Source organism: Phalacrocorax carbo, chromosome 11 (assembly GCF_963921805.1).
Source record: "Phalacrocorax carbo chromosome 11, bPhaCar2.1, whole genome shotgun sequence".
In the NCBI taxonomy this organism is placed as follows: domain Eukaryota; kingdom Metazoa; phylum Chordata; class Aves; order Suliformes; family Phalacrocoracidae; genus Phalacrocorax; species Phalacrocorax carbo.
This window is the reverse complement of record NC_087523.1, coordinates 9,546,373-9,568,070: the sequence shown is the minus strand read 5'-3', so window position 1 is coordinate 9,568,070 and position 21,698 is coordinate 9,546,373. Positions and strand designations below refer to the sequence as shown.

The following is a 21,698-nucleotide window of genomic DNA, read 5'->3' as shown; positions in this document are numbered from 1 at the left end:
ATGGCAGAGCGCCCAGGACATGGGATAGGGGACACAGCTCCCACCTCCATGTGTGTCTGTTAAAATTTGAACCCCATCCCCATCTGTCAGCCACCTGAACGTCCTTGTGGTGGGAGGAAAATTGAGTGACCAGAGGAAATAGCTCACCTTGCACATCACTTTTTGCCTGGTGTACCAAGTCACAAAAAACCCGAGCTGACACAGAATAACCTTTCAATTTCAATATAATTTCACATGTGGGATGAGTGAAAACCCTTCTAGCTAGAAACAGACCCCATCCACTCTGGGAAATAAAAGTTCGGAACCAATTCCAACTAATTTTCCTGAAGGTGACCCTTGGCCTCCCAGCTGAGATAACAATGTTAATATTTATGGATGGGCAGTTCATGCCTCTGGGCACACAGCAAAAATAACTCAAATCAAAACTTGGTAGACATCTAACACAACTGGAAAAAAAATCCTTACTTCCAATATGGCGATAATAAACCACCTCGACCACCAACGCATGAAAAATAGCATCCCCCATAATCACACGTTCGGGTGAAACAGAAATGGTCTGGAGTCTTGATGAGATGAGTAGGCACCATCGAGGGGGACTCATCCAGAAAAGACTGACTTGAGACAGCACCACTACTCAGGTAGTGAGCTTTATTCATTTTAGCTTGATAAAGGTGCTTGAACCAAACTTACACAATCTGGCAAATTTTTACTTCTCCTCCTCTCTCGGTTAAGTTTTCTATACTCCTTTTGGGCCCTGTGGATTTTGTTCACAACACCGTTCTCTTTTCAAACTGCAGAAGTTTGATGAGACTTTCTCATATACGTGTGCGCACCTACCAGATTCAGTTTGAGAAGGCACGAACTAATGAGCGAGCATGATTTCCGCACACAACACATTCACCAAACTCAAGCAAGCTCAAAAATGTGGCATACTGCTGAAAGAACACACATTTTTCAGCAGCATGAGCAGCCTGGAATAAATCAAAGCCAAGTCATCAGCAAATTACAGACATTAGCAAAAATCTGCAAGTAAAAGTAAAAGCTGTGGAACTCTTAACAAATATCGCACCAACTAGCATGGCTCCTGAGTCTACCCACATCCACAAAATCCAAGCTGCATCTCCAACACGACACGTGGGGAGGAATTCATTATATGGTACTAGATTCACAATTACTAGTAGTCACATGGGGAATCCAGTTTACAGCTTTGAGCACTACAAACACTTCAAAAGGTGCTCTTTTCTCCAAAAGATTCTGGATGTTTGAAAACCCTTAATAGTTGCTGTTGGCTTGAGCTTGGTGGATCAGGAGATTTTTACCCCTCCCCAGCCCGGGAGTCCCCACTGATTCCCAGATCTGAAGCCAACACCTGAAAAACACAACTGTAATCCATCCAGAGCTGCTCTTTTCACTTTTCCTACTCTCTGGCATTCAAGATGCATTCCAGATGTGAATAAGAGCACAAAACTTCAGTAGGCCAAGAAAGTAAGCGTGATGGTGAGCTATGACACCCCAAATCCCAAATATAAGTGACCTCTGCAGTTACTTTCCCAGTAAGCTACCTACCATTGAAGACCTAGCTATTCCTGCGGAGGGTTAATAATGAATTTTCACAAATTACTTCCCATTTTCTCCTGATTTTATTCTCAATCCCCCTCTTTCTCAAACACAACTTTACAAGAGGGTTTGATGTCTTTCAGACTCTTACACTTAATGCTGTTTAAACCAAAACAACTCACCTGTCCCCCATAACACATTCCAATACCATATCGCAAGCCAAGGAGGGGAAGCGCTATAAGAGATCACGACCAAGCTGATAGTATTCACCCCCTTACCACTATTTTTCCCAGAGTAGTGGCTGACAAAGACACTCTGCTGCTGCAAACAGCTAAGTTCAGCCCGGCAATGTTTACCCAGGGTCTCTCATTCCACAAATCTCTGCTCCTCAGCAGCCTGAACTGTTCAGCAAAGACCTAACTTGACCCAATCTGGCAGCCAGCATTTCACAACCACTTTATGTCAGCAGTTTCAAGTACACTAATAACCATGTTTTGTTCAGTGCGACTTTCTCACTGTGAATGGCAAAATATCATTATCACCTGCAGGTTGAAGCCTGCCCTCTACCCCATTTAATAGGGAGCTGATTATGCTATTTTCTCCCCCCCTTAAATAATTATGGGCTGTTGGCAGATGGCATGGCTCAGCGCGGGGAGGCAAGCGGGAAGGCAGAGCGGGCTGTGCTGCCCACCATCGGCTCCCACATGCCGGGGTGCTCCTGGAGACCCCGAATCCCTCGCTGCATCCTGCTCCCAGACAGCAGCTAATGAGGCGTGCCTGCAATGGAAGGTGCAGGGGTTAAACCAGGAACTGCTATGAAAACAGTCCCTGGCAGTCGAGGGAGCAGGAAAGCAGAGGTTAGCAGAAAAGTCGCTAAGCCAGCAACTCCAAACAGACCAGCCCTCGCAGCCCACCCAGTTGGGAAGCAAAGCTGGGCTTAACCCCAAGAACCCACTGCTGCCCAAAGCCTCAGGCCGAAGTGACCCTGAACAAAGTCCCCATCACTAAGAGCTCTCTCAGGAAAGGCTGGGCAGCTCAGCTGTATTAACAGACAGCATTACCACCCGAGTATTTGCCCTGCAAGGTCCCAGCACTCTATGTCCCTGGAAAGTACAGAGGTCCAAGCTATTAGCCTACTGAAAAACATTCCCTCTGCGAGTTACTCGGTGACACAGAAAGGAGAGCAGAGTCCAGAGCCGGACCCCAGCCCAGCTGGCCTGAGGCAACACTGCAGAAGAGCTCTGGAGAGTTAACAATCGCAAGCTGAACGCCATGCAGAGGTGCCACCTAATCTCTTGGCAATGGTGGGGCTTGTTCACAGACCTAACCTGGCCTGGCATAACAGGTAGAGACAAGATACTGCTTGTCCTGGCAAGGATGCCAGGTCTGAGACCGTGGGAAGGAAGCTCCTTCTCCAGCTGAAAGGGTCTCATCCAGCTCTGCCACTTCCCCATTCAATGCTAACTTGCCCCGGTAGTTACTGGGAGTGAATGCCCAGGGTGCTAGAGCGAGAAAACAAGTGACCCGCTCTGCCAGCCCCGAGCAATGCCAAAGGGGACTCCTACACCAGAGGGGACATCAGGCACATGCCACATAGACCCCTGCCAGCACCTCGTGCTTGGGGGCACCATAGCAACACCATCTTTCTTGGTCCTCCATTGCATGGGGGATGGATGCCCAGCATCCACGCATCCTCCTGGGCGCAGGCAGAGCCCTGGAAGGCTGCAGCGCACGTGCCCTGCCGCTCCTGCGGCACTCGCAGAGCACCACGCCAGCGTGCATGAATCAGGATCTGCCGCACGTGCCCTGTGAGGCTGGTACTGCGCGGGGCCGAGGCAGCACTGGCTCTGCACACAGCTGCAGAAGATGGAGATGCCCTGGGTTGTCTGGCTGAGCACAAAGAAAGCGTGGGGGAGGCCTGACTGATTTGGAAACCGCCCACTCTGAAGCCATCCCTGCTGGCAGGCCTGCAACAAACCTGGTTGATGTGTTTCAGCTTGTCAATAATCTGGCTGATCACTGGCTCAGGACCTTTTATCTTCACCTCATGGTTGCCAGGCTGAGCTTTTGCTCCACTCCTTGTGATTTGGGGACTGTACCTGTGGAAGTGAGAACAGAGGAGACCACAATGGGATGGGCTAATACAGAGGAGATCTTTAAAGTTCAGTACAAACATAAGAAATCCCAAGATAAGCGCCAGCCCTTTCCAAAACAGAGAGCACAAAACAGTTAATAATGACAAAGAAAAGACAGAAGATTCCCAGAAATATTTCTGCTCTGCCTTTGCAAAGCAACAAGATGATGTACTTGTATCACTTGAGGACAATGAAGTCCTTTCCAGTCCATTAGTAACCAAGGAATACATTAAACAGTATAAAACAGGGATAAATATTTTCACATAACTTGCACCCAAGAGTCCTAAAAAAGCTGGCTCAGAAATTCTGGCTTGCTTATGTTTGTTTAAAATAAATCTTGGCAGACCACAGAGACTCCAGTACAAGAGCAGTAGTGTTGTGCCCACAGCCAAAAAAAATGAGTGGGATGACCCAGTTAACTGCAAGCTGATTAGCATAACATCAACCCCCTTGCAAAATAATGACTATCACTGATGTGTGATTTCAATAATAAGGAATTAAAGCATCAGAATATAATTAATGCTGTCAACATTGCTAATGGAAAATAGGTGTTGTCAAACAATCCTGATTTCAGTCTTTGATGAGATCCAGCCTTGGGGATCAAAGTAACGGCTTCGACAGAACATACCTTGACTTTGGTACGGTGCTGGGCTCTCTGCACCACATGATCTCCCAATTTACATGGGTATCATGCAAGTCAGTAAAACACCCATAAACCAGATTAAGAGCTGGCAGAGAGATCTCCAGACACAGCTCTCCACAGGGACCCTCCCCGAGCTGCCAGAGCAGCTCTGCAGAGGAGGGCAGCCAAGCCTGTGCTCAGCTTCTTCATCGGCGATTAAGAAAGAAATATAAATTCACTGCTTCAAAATTTATGGAGTGGCAAAGTTTATCAGAGTGATAAAAGCAAGGAGAAGAGGGACAGAGGGATCGCCACATGCTTGCCTTTGGAGGAATGAGTTTCTATGCTTGGTACCTAGGTAACAGCTCATGATGCTCGGGACGTGAGACAAGTGTGTCTGCACCAACCTCAAAGTCGGCTTCAGGACCAGAGCAAGCGGCTGCTACCACTGACTGCTGGCAGCCACAGGTGTGGCACAGAGCACACTGATGACTTCTCGAGCTGAGGGTTGATGGTATTCATCGCAGCCCCAATGACAGGCTGTGATATTCTACAAGAACAAAACAAGTCCTCATCTCCAAGAGCTGACAGCCTGAGCACATGCTGCCAAACCTCGGCACAGCCTATGAAAGCAAGATTGCCAAGATAATACCAAGCACCAGTCTGCTTTACTGTACATCTGTTTTTCTGGTGCCATGGGTAAACACGATTAATATTCCTTTCTGCAATTCATCTCCTACACATTATGTCCTTACCCAACTCCCAGCACCAGCCCCAGTGACTGCCCCCCCGTCTGCCAGCTCCCTGCTCCCCTGCCCACTAATCCTTCATCCCCACACTGCTGGGCAAGCTCAGGCGATGACAGTCAGTCCTTTTCACAGAGGCTTTGGGAGGAAGTGGGACTTCAGCAGGGATTTAAAGGAGAGGGGGGAGACAGGAGGGATGGTGGGGCCAGCTCAGGGAGGATGCTTTGCTGGGGGAGAAAGCAAGAGTCACAGGGACATTCAGCTAAACAGCTGTCGGGGCACATTGGTTTCAGGGATACACAGGGGGGTTGGCCCCACTTAAACTCTAAACTAGGAATGAGACAGACTCAGACATGTGGGGATGCAAAGGCAACCCCAGATTTATACTGGTGCAGCAGGAACCTGCCCCTGATCTGAAATATTTGCATCATTTAAAACACAGGACTGAGGCCAATTTCCACGCCAAGGCTTTTTTGGAGCAGGAGTTTTATGTACAGGAATGCTCTGCATCCCCTGCTGGGTCCCCCAGCGCTGGGCACTCCCCATACACTGCTCAACTGAGGGCTGATGATGCCACAAGATGCTTCGCTGAAAGAGATGGCAGATGAAGGATGGGAGAAAGGAGGCGTTTGTGCCTCTAAGAGGAGCACATGCCTGTGTATATTCATGTTTCCAAATGTAAACAGCTTTGTCCAGGTACAGGAGAAGCATCACTGCAAAGCAGAAACATCAACTCGGGTCTCACAAGCCCCACCAGCTCCTCAACACTGGGGCAGCTGCCTGCACAGTCAACCCACCATGCAGCACCTCAGCTGCAGCGTGGTGCTGCTCAGGCATACTGTACTGACTCCAACAGCTCTGTTCTCTGCCCAGACACCTTTCCCCATGCTTGGGCCTCCTAACAGGACTCAACATTTTGCAAAACACATGCTTTTTTTTTTTTTTAAATACTTGCACTATCCTGGGAAGTATAAAACACCCCTATACCTGAGACACAATAGCTCCCAGTTCAGAAGAGCACTTACACATGCAATTAGAGGCTTGTTGTAGGCTGAAAGCTAAATGACTGAAAAGAGTGAGGTCAGAGAGAACCAGGCTGGATCCCAGCCTGCAGCAGCCCATGCCCAGGAGAAGGTCTGGTTTCCTGGCACAGGCGGCCAGCGGGACCATATGGTCCGAGCACCATCTCGTGGGAAGATGCTGCTGCCGCAAGCACAGACCTGCCCAGCTATGCAAACACTTGGGCTTAACGTTTTGCAGGGGAACAAGGCACTGGCAGCAGGGAACCATTAAACCTGCCGCATATTTGTCACACAGTCACCTAATACCACCGTGCCAACCTGACAAGCACATCTGGCAACTGAACATAAACATTAAGACACATGACTTTTCAGACACCAAAGAAATTACCATTTTTTGGTGTCACTGTAAATTTAATTTAAAACATTGATGGAACTTTAGAGTACATATCCAAAAAGTCTTCTGTGGCTTAAGAGATTTAACTAGCAGGATAAATGTTCCATAGGTGTTTTAGCAAGAGCAGAACCAAGCCCATTTGGTGCATATCTCTCCTAAACAGTTTTATACAAAGAAACTCAACAGCTTGGGTTTGTGTGGGCAAAACCCCTTCTGAAATCCACCCAACGACTGCCAGAGAAGATTTCTGTAGCCTACATGATGTCGTACAGGAGGGAGGAACCCAGTACTACTGCAGTACTCCACCACACCTACATGTCCAAAGACTGAAATTGTTCTCCAGAAGGCTCTGCTAGACTGGTGAGGACCTCAGATGACTTCCCCCAGAGGGACAAACCAGAAGAGGAAGCAAACCTGAAAGCTTTAGCAGAGGGATCTCTCCCTAAAACAGTGATGCTGGAGAAGCAGAGTGCTACCGCCTGGTGCTTCCCACCTGGCCAGGCACAAGGGAATGTACTAGGCCCAAAATTAACCGTTTGCACCATTACAAGAAGTCATTTGAAGCAGCAAGGCAGTGGGCACTGCAAGCTGCACATCTTTGAGCATGAATCGCAAAGACGCAGATGTATGGGGACACGCTACATCCGAGAGGCAGAGATGAGCTCCTGCATGGCTTCGGTACTTCAGGGCATGCTGCCTCTGTGCTGCGGAGCTGAGACCTCCCAGCACACTCAGGTACGAGGGGGCTACTAGCTCCCCCCTGCCCACACACCAGGGCCAGGCTGGCACAGCGTTCAGGCACCTGGAATGCAGGCAAACAAAGGGTTAAAGACTTTGAAATGTAGCTTCCGTGAGGGGCAGACATTCCTGAAATGCCAGAAAAGCTGGAAAAGGCAGCTGGCACCCCTCCCTTCGGCCTGGGCCAAGCAGCCAGGCCTTAACGTGGCAGAGAGATGCCTTTGCAGACCCCATCGAACTGGAGAACAGGGGGCTCCCAGGGCAGTCCCCATGCAGGATCCCCCACATCCCACCAAGCTGCTGCTGGGCTGGTGGGCTTGCAGGTCCCACTGCAAAGCAAAGCCAAAGCATCACCTTCCTCTCGTGTTCCCCAGCCACAGCTCAGCAAAGGAGAAATCTCAGAGCCATCTCGAGCTGCTTTCAACATATGCCAATAAAACAGACCCTTCTGCAGGACACATGTGCCACTCTGTGAAACCCACCACATACCTCTGCCATGGTGATATCAGCATTAACAGTAAATATGCACAGTGGATGAAGTCCACCCATACTCCCAGGGGGTCCCTGTGCCAAAGGGATATCAGTTTTGCAACATGAGCATCGTCTGGCTTCCACTTCATAAGCAAAGCCCAAAATACTTTCCTCTTTGACGTGTGTTGACGTCAGTCAGCAGCATCTCCTTGCCTGGGCTCGCTGGGTATGGGCTCTTGCTGGGGACATGGTATTTTCCAAAGACAAATGTCACATTGTAAAATGTGCTGATAAGCAGGCCTTGCTAAAAATTACTTTAAAGACAACCATCTGATGAAAACACTAATGATCTGAGGTCTTCTGTGAGGATACCACAACTACAGACCCTTCCTGCTCCTTATCCACCAGCCATAAATGCCAAAGTATGCAGTCAAATTAAGGGATTTTCCCCTCCTTTCCTCCCTACCATCCACACGTCTCCTGTGAATGTTTGGTCATTGCAGTCCAAACACAGGTCTTTCCAGGCTTTCATTTCAGAGCAAGGAAGACAAGACAACAAATGCAATTTAAATAGATGGCAATGAATGTAAAATGTGTGATCATCCTACTTGGCCATGCTAGACTTAGAGATGAGTTACTGCAATGCCTGACGTGATTTAGAGAAAGTAACCCTGTAAGTCAAGCATAAAGAATTACACCTTTTAGAAAAAAGAAAGTAAGTTTTTAATTCAAATAACAATTAATTCATGCCTGCCTTCCAGTTGTGAAGTATTTATTCAAATGCAGCTCCACAATTTAAACAACATGGCATCCATTGCAGGCTTTTCCTCTACTACCTCTGTTCACTGAATCACACTTGTTTGAAGGAGCAGATGGGGGACAAATACAACACAGACTGCTATAAGACACGACTACAATATAAGAGAAGAGGTTTCATTGCACAGGACTTAATAACCGAGCCTGAGAGCGCAGCATTTCCAGCACCCGCAACCCCCTCAAGCTGCTCTGCACTTCAAGACACGACTTACTACAGGCCATGTGTGCTGGTGACACCAAGTCCTCACCACACAGAAGGCAAAAAGATACAAAAAAGAGGAAACAGGAGAGAAAAGTTTCTCCCCCACATTCCTGCAGGAAACCAAGTCTTATCTCCAGCTGGTTTTCATGGGTCAGTAAAGGTGGGTGCAGTGGTGATGACAACATTTTACCCTCCCCAGCCCTGCTGCCTTTCGGTTTGGTGGGACAACCTTAGCGTTACATCAGCGGTGCTAGTGGCAGGAGCACAATGTCTCAGGTAATCACCTGGTTCTGAGAGGTGGGACTTTAAGAAGGAATAGCAAAAATTGTAATATTCATAGCAAAACAATGGGAGTTTGTAGGATAAAAGGACAGAAGTTTCCCTCCACTCTTACTTCAGTTGAGTAAAGTTCAAGACAAATAGATTATGGAAAAATTGGCTAAATCTGAGACAAAGCAGCAGGCTTAACTGAGGAAGATTCATGATCTTCATTTCTGAAATACTCTGGAAACAATTATGGCCACTCAATAACACACTGAATTTGCCTACTATCCTTTCATTATAACTCACATTTGCTACAAAGCTATGTTTTATGTGCTTGAAAAGTTATACAACCTCCCTCTTTGGGGACTCCATTGTATCAGATATTTTGCAGCACTGCCAGAAATAACCAAACCCTTCACGAACTAAAGGGTTATTGCTGGCACAGAATTTCCTTTGTTCCAATTACAGAATCTCATTTTTCTCGCTTGCTTCCAATTGTGCTTTCATTGTTTGATTTGTATGATTAAAACAAACCACAGTACGTTGGCAACAGCAGGGAAATCTGAGACTTCTAGCTTGAAGAAGAGAATCTGGCAAGGTGCTAAAAATATATTAATTTGGAATTGGTATAAAGAGAACAAGAGTTATGCTGGTGATTTAGATTAACGTACAAGTTTGTCTTGAGAAATTTGGAAATGGCAGTATCCAACAGTAATACTTAACATGCTTACAAGTTGTGCAGGGGGCAAATGTTGCTGCCATTCTATTCAGAACAGCTTGAAAGGAATATACTTGTGTAAGCAGATTATTGAACTCTGAGAATTTAGATTTTAATAGGCTTTTAGTATTAAATGCTGCAAAACCTGATACTATATATAAAGGCTTAAATCACTTTTGAGATTCAGACACCTAACTCCTATAGAAACAGAGATGAGTTCGATATCTCAACACCCACTTGACTTAAGCTGAAGTCTTTAAATGAGCTAATTATTCAGTCAGGACTTCAGTGATAAGAATCACCCTCTGTTTTTTCTCTACATTGGATGGAGATAAGGCTAAGAGAGACTGGACAACATCCTCTCACCACCCAACACCACCAGCATGAGGGAAGGTGGGAGGATGGTGCATGAAGACAAACAGAGGCAAGGAAGGGCATAATGGCAACCCTTGCTTAGGCAGGTTTAAGCTGTTGCACACCCACCCTGTCTACACGTCCAACCCTCTGCTATCTCAGGCAAGTGCCTGTCAATTGACAGAGCCCAGGAAAGCTGCAAAGAGGTGCACAGAGATGCACAGGGACAGAGGGAGATCCAGCAGGTCTGGTCTCCAGCTACCATGAACGCCCAAGCACTGTGACCCCTCAACAAGGTCTTTGCAAGTAGTAGAGCATGTCACGTGTGGCTTTTGCTGCGAACCTTTGTGGCATCCCATGAAAGCACAATATGTTTCTGCACACTTTGAAAAGTGTGAAAACTAGTAACGTGTTGTCTTTTATTTTTTCTTCCCACTTTGGCTTATGTTCTTCAACCACACAGCAACAGTACAGCAAAAGCCACAGGCACGACTCTGCATGACCAGAAAAAACAACCTTCCTTGTATGGTTGCCACTGTTTCCAAGACATTATTTCAAGGCACCCCATCCTAAACCCACATAAGGAATGGCAATCTAACAGATCAGACCTCAGGAAGGATGATGAATTCTTGCCATTAGATAGACCAACTTGGAGAAGCAAATGAGATGGACAAAGGACCACAAAGTAAGACTCAGTAAAAGAAAATGACGGGCGAATCATATTAAAAATGCTGGAATACACAAAGCAGGACAACTGATGCTGATCCATCAGCAGAGAACATTATATGTCATCCCCACCACGAGCCAGGGTGTAGAAAGCCCTCAGTCAACAGGTTCTCAGTACTCAATTTCAGGGGGCTGCAAGGGGCTGCACCAGGCAATGAGTGCACCTGCTGCATGCATAACCCCGCTCCACTGGTGGGAAATCTCAGAGCCAGGGATGAAACAAGAACACAGCTCAAGTAGAGTCGGACCTTGATCACAACAAGCAGAGTAGAGTCCATGCAGAACTGCACTGAAACAGTTTGTTGTGTTGGGAGAAAAGTACAATAAAATGTTCCAGCCAGCTGCATTGCATTGGAGTCCCAGAGGAACGTGCCAGAGGGAGTTAAGGGCAGGGAGGAAACAGAAGATGGTTCAAGGCTCAAGCTGGGAAATGAGATGCAGTGGAAAGGCATTGAGCACTCCTCATGGACATGGCATGACAAGGCACGGACACCCGGTCCATGGGCAGGAGGAACACACTCACTCTCTCCTAACAAAGCACTGGGATAAACAGGACAGAGTAAATACTGATTCAGAAAAAAACACAAGAGAAGGAGCGTAGGAGGCCGAAAGGACTGTTTGCGTCAAATTGCAGGATACATGTTGTCGGTATTATCTAGTACTTGAGTGCATTGGCAAGGGGCTGTGAAGTTGCTATTCCAGGCTTGATTTAACATGTTATAGGAAAAGGGCTTAGTATAACTAGCAAATTTGTTTTGACAGAGAGGTCAGGAAACAGATAAACCAGTAGGGCTCCTCTCTCTATCTTAATTAACACTCAGGTACTGCATTAAAGATGTGAGAGGTAAATAGCAACAAACCCTACAGGAACACTACCAAAGCCCAGACATGCCCATATGGATGCTCACACTGAGCTCTCTGACACAGCAATGCCCAAGCAGTTTTACCCATCATCTGCACAGCACCAGACATAGAAACAGGTGGAAACATGGCATCCACGCAACCATCACTCTCTCCTGGTCTTCACCAGATGCTGCAAAGCTTTCAGCAGCTCCAGCAGGTGCTTTCTAATCTATCCCTAGGGTGGGCACCTCATACTACTATAGGAATTGCAAGGTGCCTCCCTCAAGCCCCACCTGCCACTCCACAGGGACATGGGTGATCCTAGATCTTCCTATGGACGTCCCAGAAACTCGAAGGGGTCTCAGGTTGCACATGGTGCCCATGCTCAGGCAACTCAATCCTGCCCTGAGGTGAAACATATCCAGCTACAGCAACCATGCACAGCAGGTTAAGTGCAAGGCAGGAATGTCTCCTCCTGTCCAGCCTGCTGAACTTTCAGTCAGGTAGATCTGATTAGCAAAAGCCAATATCCAACAAAGCAAGAGGGAAGCATTAAGATATAAAGTATATTTTACATACACAAAACCTAGAACATCAGACCCTTCTCTCTAGGAGCCATTATATATGTGGGACAACTAGCAGGTCAGCATCCTGAAATTAATACTAGATATTCAAAAGCCACCAAGTTTCTTGCAAAGAGTAGCAAGACAAAGTTTGATGACCAACAAGTGCACATCAGTCTAACAGAAGAATTGCTGTAGCCATGCCAGAAACGCTCCGGTACATAAGGCACATTCTCAGAGCAGCTTGCGAAAGAGCTCCTATGCAGTGAACAGCTGCTTGGCTCCCTCTTGGGGAAAACACTGAAATAAAGAAACTGGTGGTTTGGAGTACTCGAGCACCATTACCTTAAATGCTCCTGATTTTCAGGAATCCTCCCAGACTCTCTGAAAGAGATGCCACGCTGGGAAGTCCAAGCATGTGAAGCAGTCAGTTTTGGCTCCACAGGAAACAGTGCAATTGGCTTTAGAGACCATTTTAACTACATGTTTGCTTCTGTTTGAAACATCCTGCAAATGGGTCCTGGGAGAGGAGCACCCTGGACCATTATCTTAGTTCAGCTTTACTTAGGTGAGTTCCCCCTGTAGTTTCATCGGCAGAAACACCACTAGGTATGAGACACTTTCACAGCCTATGGAGAGGAGAGGGTCACGCTGCCAAGTGTTACGGCTGCAGATGCTAAAAATACAAGGTGGGAAGGCAGTCAATGCATTTAAGGGGCAACAGCTATCTCCATTTTGTGCCTCCATTTGCCCTCCCTCCTGAGCACCCCTGCCTTCACATGGTTAGCCAGCACGGGTTTCCCCCACCAGGACACCAGTGAAGTCCCCCCGAGGGGATGGGGGATTTAACCCTCAGCACCCCTCTCCGCTCGCAGCAAAACACACCAATATCTGCCTGCAAGGGAGTTGTTACTAATATTTCATAGCAGCTGGCAGAGGTGGTGACATCTGTGCAACAGATCAGAGGGGGCAAGGAGGAGAGGGCAGGAAAGGCACCCTCTCTTCAAGCACAGTGGAGGATTTAATCCTCAGTTTAACAGCCGGGCAGCCACGGGCTGAAATCTCAGTGCCCCCTTCATGTACACACACTTTATCCTCTCCCTACCTCACCCCCTCTGCATGATGTGGCACCTATGTGACCTGCCATATTGTGCCACCAACACCACAGCATTGCAGCAGGGGACCTAGGGTGACATCTCTGCCTATGACAGTCCACCAGTATTCTCACAGAAAGCTGAAGAAGGCTATCATCTAAAGTCATGCTTGATCTGCAGATAACTCTGAACTTACATTTGCAGGAGGATCTGGACTCAGCACCTTTCCATTGCTGTCACTGCACCCATTCGTGGCCCTGGTGAACTGTCGTAAGAAAAGACCTCACCCTAGGTCCTCCCCTGTAAAGCCGCAGTGTTTATAGCACTGTTTTAAGAAGCTTTAATTAACAATCAGTGAGACAGTATTGAAATAATCTTTTTTCTCCAATTGTACTTCTCAGGCATGGAAACTTAAGATTTTCCAGAAATAGGTACACATAGAGGACACATTTTTCCTTAGGCAACGTAAGTACATTTTATTAAGTGTGTGATCTTAGATGCTTGAGCAATTTTTTTCAAAATATAGTTTGATGCTATTTTGGTCTCTTCAGTGTTTCAGGTCAGTATTGCAAGCACAGGCTAATTACCACCTGAGGTTACTGATCATGAAGTCATAATTAATATCTCAACATTTCACCACTTCCTGATTTTATTTCTATTTCTTCCCTTATGCAAACTACTTAATAGCAAAGGATGCTTTGCAAAGTAGGCTGATTAGAAGAGATTTATGTATAATTATAAAAAACACTTAAGTTCTATTTCCACATTCTTTAAGCATTCCTGAGGGGCATTTTTTTTTTTTCAAGGAAAAAAATCTCCATTTCTGTTAACACTTCCTTCCCCTTTGTGCTATTAATCCTCTACTTGCCCATCTTCATTAACCTCACAGTTACTGCCAGGGCATCCTCAGAACCAGCAAGTAGGGCAGGGAAAAGCAGCCGGGGCATGAGTTGGACCCTGGCGTGAATGGCTCCATCCAGAGAGGACAGCTAGGGCTCGGGTGCGGGATGATGGTCAGATGGCAGCAGTGGCACCACCAGAGCTCAGTGGTCCTGGCCTCCTCCAGCACAGAGCCATGGTCAAGGAGAAACCCAACAAGGTGGTCTTCCTTGTCACTCCTTGGATCGGGCAGGGGATGCCAGCCCTGCTGTCCCGCTACCACTGCACAGAGCCAGGTTGGAGACATCCCCACCCCAACACCGTGCATGGAGGCAATTGCCCCCATTGCTACCCCAGAGGAGCCACCCCTGGCACCACGGTGCACCCTCCCATGGGAGCACGGCTGCGCTGAGCTGCTGCTGCTCTCCCCTCTTGGTTTGCCACTATCGACCCGCCCCAACCAAAAGCAGTCATGGCTGCAGGGTTTTCACAGCAGAGTGCAGAAAACTCAGCGGAGGGCAGCACACCACCACTTCTCTCCGTGCAGACTTTCCACATCCATCTCAGCTGCAGCACAGGGGGACAGCAGCTCTGTAAAAGGTTTCTTAAGGGAACGAGCAGTGTCTCGGCCACAGACCACTCCTGCACCTGGCTAACAAAAGATAAGCGGTGCTGTGGAGAGAGAGGAAGCGAGATGTGATTCACCTCTCCATGACTTCTTGTCCATTCCAGCAAAGAGTGTCGTTCTGAACAGCAGAGCTGTGGTTGCAGATGTACTCTGGTAAGCTGCTGTAAAAACTGCTGTGGGACTTCAGCTTCGTAATGAGTTCCCTGGAAGAAACAGGGGAAAAAATGGTGCTCAGTTAAAAGATTAAAAGAAGGTGTGGTTGGTGTATTTTAACCAGTAAAGGTAGTCACACAAACACAAGAAAGCAGCTGGATGCAAACAAACCATGAAGCATCAGTCTTATTTCTGACCTCAGGTAGCATTTTGCACCATTCCCTGACGTGATTCACTCAAGGGCTGAATCCATGTTTCTTGGGGCAAAACCACTGGTGATGGGAGGGATGCTGGGGTAGCAGAACCTCAGCCCAACCATGCAACACACCAAGGCCAGACACACCCTCTGCGCTCTCACAGCACCTAAGGAAAGGTGCTGCTGGCTCAGGCCGTGCATACATGGGATGCACCTGAGCAGCAAGTGCCCAGGCTGCCAGCTGTCCCCTCTGCTTTGCAGAAGGCAACAGAGGTCCTTCAGGAAAGGACAGCCTTCTCACTTGGTCTGCCTGACATCAGCCGTGCAACATCCGTGCAAGGGAACCTGGCATTTTTGGTGGCAGACCAAAGAAGACACTCTCAGCACAGACCTGTACAGAGGGGTAACACTGGGTTTCATGCTTAACTGTCAAAAATATACAATTTCAAGGCGTACACTGGGCTGGCCATGGAGTCACAGTCCGCATTCAAAGGGCCAGGTTACACTCAGCAAAGTGGCCCTGCCCTGGGGAGGCAGGAGGAACCTCAGAAGCAGTGACTGCACCAGACAGAGAGAATGCAGACCAGGCTGCACCCACAACCCTGCACCTTCCCTTCCCAGCACCAAGGACCTTTGTCCCCTGCAGGTCCCCTTCGGCAGCAGTCCAGAGGTGCCAGGACAGAAGCTGACCCAGGGATGCCGACAGCCACCAGAAAGGGGACAGGAGCTGCAGGAACAGGATGCGCCCGTGCCCCCAGCCCAGGTCAGCCCCTTCGGTGGCACTCTGCAGCTGTCAACGGGGAACATCGGCAGATTTAATTAGCTAAATCACACAGATAGCATGGTATTATGAGTAGCAGGGACTTACTTCCTAGGTAAGACTTGGCCTCATGGACCTCCTGGAATCAGTTCAGTGCACTTCCCACTTTGGCAAGGGCTTATTTCTTGGCCTCCTTCCTCCCTGAGAGGGATGATGAGGGATCAGCACCTTGAGTGGGGAGCACTCCTGGGGACACTCCCTTGGTGCCCACAGCGGTGGGGACCTCGGTGGCACCTCTGCAGTCCACCGGCTCTGGGGAGCTGCGCAGCAGTGCCAGGTTGTCAGACAGAGCAAGCTGAGGCAGGCTGCGGTGCAGAGGAGGTGCCCAGTTCCCTCCATCCCTCTTTGCTTCTCTTTGCTTGGGAATTTTGTGGAGTTGCCTCTTCAGACAAAGCCCCTGACTGCCAGCTGGGGGCAGGCGAAACAAGGAGAAAACAACCCAGCACCAGCGAAGGCAGCCTGGCTGCTCTGCTCTGCTAACAAGGAGCCTGTTTCTGCCCTGATCAGACGGACACAGCCCATGCGGTCAGAGCCAGCAGCTGATGGAGGCAGAGGGGCACCCAAGTCCTCCCCTGGGTCACCACAACACTGCCTGCCACAGTATCGCAAGCACCAACCTGTCCATTACTCTCCATGCCAATAAACAAGGGTTTGCCTGAGGAGCCAAAGCCCCTCCAAAGGGTGGGAGTTCAGCCCACATCCCCCTGTACAAATTGCAGGGGTGCTTCAGACATTCATCTCCTTCATGAACCACCTCCTATGGCCACCTCCTGTACTGGGCTTACAGTGGGGCAGGACATCCAACCAACACCATTTTGAAAGCCAAAATGAGGCAAGACCTGGGTCTTCAGTTACACCAGACCCTGAGCAGAACAACCCTTACACTGCCCATCACGCCCAGCTCCTTACATGCTAGGCACTGCCTTGCTCCCTGTCCCACAGAGCCCAGATGGAAGAAAACTTTCCTGGGAAGCAGAGCTCCCTGCCAGGCAGGGAGGGGAAGGGAAGGGAGAAACTCCTCCTTATCTGCAGGTATGAGCTCATGTAATTCATCACAGTAGATTTCATTAGACTTCACAGTCCTCAAAGGGCATCTCCGGCAGATCCTGGGCTGTGTAACCCTCCAACGTGTTGAGGCAACAGAGGAATGTGAGCCCTGGTGCTGTATCTCATGGGAACCGCATCAAGTATGTGGCCGTCTTACTCTTTAAAGAGAAATCCATCCAATTTAGTCTATCCCCAGTTCCAAATATTGCCAAGCTTGCCTGTTTCTCTTCCACAGGGATTTTTCTTGTATTCAAGACAGCAGTAAAGGCACCACACGTCTCTGTGTGCACTTTCAGATCCAAAGGGGAGATGCTTCTCCCTGACACGCCAGCATGAGCCCACTGAATTACAGCCTCTATTTACAGAGGGAAGGAAGCAAGGGGTGCAGTGCCAGCAGCAGAGGCACCTGCTTCACTTTGAAAATACTCAGTAAAAGGCTGTTAACATTCCTGAACTACCATAAAAGACTGCACAGAAATAAAGGGAAATAAGTCCCCTTTAACTACACGCATGGTGTTACATGCAACATTTCAGGCTGGAGCAACCATTTCCACCTATAACTACCTGTGAGTATTTCTGGCACTATAGCAGTGCCCAAGAAACCCAGACAAGGCATTTGGTGTATGAACCTGGGTGTCTGGAGCATTGCAAAAAAGGCAAAACATTGATGAAAAACAAGGGGCACATTTACAGGTTTTTTAAAAAAATGCACCAGGCGAGAAAACACATGTAGGCACCTCACTGCACTTCAGAACTAGCTGTAGAGCAGCTCTGATATTCAGAGTCAAAACCAGCTGTAGGTTTATGGGCAAGACAAATAGGGAGCTCTTCCATCCACTTCCACGGGGCTATCCTGTATGGCGACCGCTCCTGCAGCCCATCCCGTGGACACTGCACTCAGCCCAAGCATTCTCACCTCCTCCTGCTCGACAAAGTTTCTTCTTGCTCAATGTGAGTCACCTTCAGGACTTTCTTGTCAACAAAAAGGTCTTCAGGGTAATTAGCTGATCGATACTGCCTCTGCTGAGCATGGCCGCATAACCGGCTGATCTGGAAAACAGAAACACAGCAGCATGAGGAAATATTGGTACCAGAAATACTGCAGGGAAATAGCTGAGATGCACACTGGCCCCTGCACACGAGCTAGTCATTCGTCCCACCATCCCCGTCTGTCATAGCTCATGCAAGCACCTGAATGCAAACTGCCGCCCTGAGGATGCAAGCCTGCTCTTGTACAAATACCCCGTGTGGGAGGGAAGGCAGGGAACTTCAGGCAAGATTTCTGGACATCAAGTGCCCTATGATTGTCAAAACCCCTGAGCTGCAAGCATTCGCAGCAGAGCTTCCTGTGCTGGGTTGAACTCATGCTGGTAGGAGGAGGCTCGAGATGTTCCCTACTACTTCCTTGCTGAAAACCACAGCACCTCAGGATGCTGTGCTCCACCGCTCTAGCCAGGCTTTTAGGTAACACCTGCCCTCCAAAAGTAAATCCTGAGACGTCAGTTTTGCATCTCGAGGCAGCTCAGCATCTGCAGGGCCTGCACTGCAGGTGCCCAGGGATGAGCATCATACACATCATTACTAATTAAAAAAATCAGGGCCTAAAATAAAGCAAGCATTATGGCTACAGCGCAGTCATACCATGGGAGGTATTGATTAACAGGGCTCTGTTCATGGCACAAATCAGCTCATTAGCACACAGATGATTCGGTAACCACCTGCAGTGGTGAGGGAAGGAATCCAAAATGCCACATTAAAGCTCTCCCATGCAGCCAATGTCCCACGACTCAGCCAGCAGCACTGTGGCCACCACTGCAGTCCATGCTGCAGATGGATTTGCAGCCATCTCCTTCTCTGTGAGACCACCAAAGGACAACTCTTCCCGTGAGGCACCAATGCCACTGGGAAGCTCGCCTTTTGAACCATCCCATGCTAGTCTGCAGGACTTGTCCATGCTGGGTTGCGAGGAGGCCTCAGCTGATTGCTGGGACCAGGAACACCAACCCCTCTTTCCTTGAGCCTCATCCCACCAGCAGCATCCAGGCTCAGGACAAGCAATGTACCCATAAAATGCCTGTTCCTCATAGCACCTCATTTATCTTCATGCCACATGAAACAAGGCAGCCAGCTAAACTCCGAGTTAGAAGCACACCCTCCACCCAAAGCTACAATCATCTGATGTGTAAAGAGGAGATTTATTTGCCCACCCAAATGCAGGATGTAATAGGACAGAATTAATTAGTAACGTCACCCCTTTCATTATCAAGAGCAGCACAGTTTGTTTGCTCAGGCTGCCATACAACAAAGAGTAAAAGAGAAACCTCCTGGGAGCCAGGCACTGCCATTTCTGGTTCACAGCACGGTGGGAAGAGATGCTGCCACCGGTCCCTTCTGCACCTGCCTCTGCCAAAGCAGCTCCTCCTGCAGCTTCCAGGGGAGCAGTTTCAGAATCCCAGCATGGTGGGGGTTGGAAGGGACCTCTGGAGATCATCCCGTCCCACCCCCTGCTTGAGCAGGCACACCCAGAGCAGGGGCACAGGGCCACGTCCAGTTGGGGTGTGAATATCTCCAGGGAAGGGACCCCACAGCCTCTCTGGGCAGCCTGTGCCCCTGCTCTGGCACCCGCACAGGGAAGGGGTTTCTTCTCATATTCAGGTGGAACTTCCTGTGTTCCAGCTTGTGCCCATTGCCCCTTGGCCTGTCATTGGGCACTAATGAAAAGAGCCTGGTCCCATCATCCTGACACCCACCCTTTAAACATTTACAGGTATTTATTAAATCCCCCCTCAGCCTTCTCTTCTCCAGGCTGAACAAACCCAGGTCTCTCAGCCTTTCCTCAAAAGGGAGATGCTCCAGTCCCCTCATCATCCTGGTAGCTCCATGCTGGACTTCTTCAGCATCCTACCCACGTTTTTTCTCCACTGTCCTCCCCTGGCTGTGGTTCCTCCCCGCCTTGCCAAACCCAAGTCTCGCAGAAGAATGTAACAGCCCTACTGCCCCCAGTGGCAATGAGCCTCCCACATGTGGCAGGCTTAAGAGACAAAGAGAGTAAGAAAAACAAACACCATGTTTTGGGTTGTTTTCTTTGCCTTTTGGGTTTTCCTTCACCACCCATTGCTCTCCCACATAAAATTATTGGGTAATCCCCCAATACAGGCAGCCAGGACTAGAAGGAAACCACAGGGCAACAGGAGACCTGGACAAGGGCATTTAGGACACCCAACACCCCACCGCTGCAGAATGGGTCTGCATGTCCTGTGCTCTCTCTGTGCTGGCTGGTGCCACTGTCCCTGCAACAGGCAGGCTGGCAGGAGAGCACGAGGCTGCATGGGGGTTTGCAGACCTCACCCCCCAAAGGTAACTGCTGAGCCCACAGGGAGGCCAGAGATGAGACCTGCCACAAAACCACCCGGGGAAACACAAGGTATGCCAACACGACACGACACGACAGAGGGCACAGAACAAGCGACACCACAAATGCAGCATCGCTACACCCACACTCTGCACGGGCACATAAAGCAGAGGAGAGAAGCAGGAAAAGGTCGGATATTTTAGGCTGCCGCTTGCAATGACTTCTTTTGATTCTCCCCAGCTCTGTAAAAAGCTGTCCCTTCCCTTTCCAAAGTCTGCCTTTCAGCTGGTGAAGCCTTTGAACCCTGAGAGAAGAGCAAGCCCAAGATCAAGGCTTTTTTCCCCAAGGGTGCTGAGACACGGTGAATACAAGGGGAGGGCCTGAGCAACAGCACGAACAACAGCACTTCAAACACCAAAGTGCTCAGGCGGACCAGAGCTGCCTTGTCTCCCACCCAGCAAAGGTATCGCAGCCCCTCTGCTCCCAGGTCCTGCATGGGAGCTGCAGCTTGGCCACATCCTCGTGGCCCTGCTCGGCATCTAGGTACCATGGGCTCCTGCAAGGGATGGGACCACAAACAGGACCATGCTAGCCCTGACATGGGAAAGCAGATGAAATCTTAATGGATAGAAGCTGGAAAGTCAGAGGAGTGCATTCAAGTTTTTACTCATTTATTTATTCATGGACCAAATAACCTTTTCAGGGAGAAAAAAAAAAAAAGAAACCCTGCAGCCCATCTCGCAAAGTCACGGTGAAATGATTGTCACATTTTAGTCATACAAAAACACGGCTGAGATTTGAACTTTAAATAAAGTGAAAGAACGTAGAAGTAACAGATTGCCTGCTCATTTGCAAGGGCAGCATCGCGTGCGCTTTTGGGGGGAGGATTTAACAAACCATCTGCCAAAGTCTGCTGGGCCACAAGTGGTCGGTCCTATGACAGCAGCTTGTTTCAGACTGTCCCCCTTTTTTGAGTCCCTGCTGCAAGCTCAGGAACACATGAACCCACTTTCCCAATCTCCTCCTAATCACCACTATTTTAAAGTAAGCTCCAAATTTTAAAGAGTCCAGAAAAATGCCACTGTAGGGCAGCCGGATAAGGGACAACACAAGCCTCAGACCTTGTGGGGGGGTAAAAGTGAGGTGCTTCAGCTCTCCAGGCATCACTTGCTTTGGCAGGAGGAGCAGAGCAAGGGCAGCCAGATCCCCAGTAAGGTGGGATGCCTGCAAGGGTGAGAACGAAAGGAAGGCGGCATATCTAATAGCGTGTGCTAAACTAGTATCGAGCAACAGTGGTAATACGTGGTTGCCTCCCGCCACACAACTATAGATGTGAAATTCAAAGCAAATTGACAGAA

The 21,698-nt window shown here is 48.8% G+C and overlaps 1 protein-coding gene across 2 annotated transcripts in view; it reads right to left on the bottom strand.

The window, feature by feature from the left end:
* GPC3 (glypican 3) overlaps nt 1-21,698 on the bottom strand; it is a 154,342-nt gene that overhangs the window by 42,386 nt on the left and 90,258 nt on the right. The window contains exons 4-6 of one of the 2 annotated variants that reach the window (XM_064462966.1): nt 17,905-18,038; nt 14,850-14,975; nt 3,536-3,656 (exon numbers count right to left, since the gene is read on the bottom strand). In XM_064462966.1, the coding sequence (XP_064319036.1) occupies nt 3,536-3,656; nt 14,850-14,975; nt 17,905-18,038 (381 nt within the window). The remainder of the gene's footprint in view (nt 1-3,535; nt 3,657-14,849; nt 14,976-17,904; nt 18,039-21,698) is intronic. The other variant, XM_064462967.1, reaches the window with a different exon arrangement.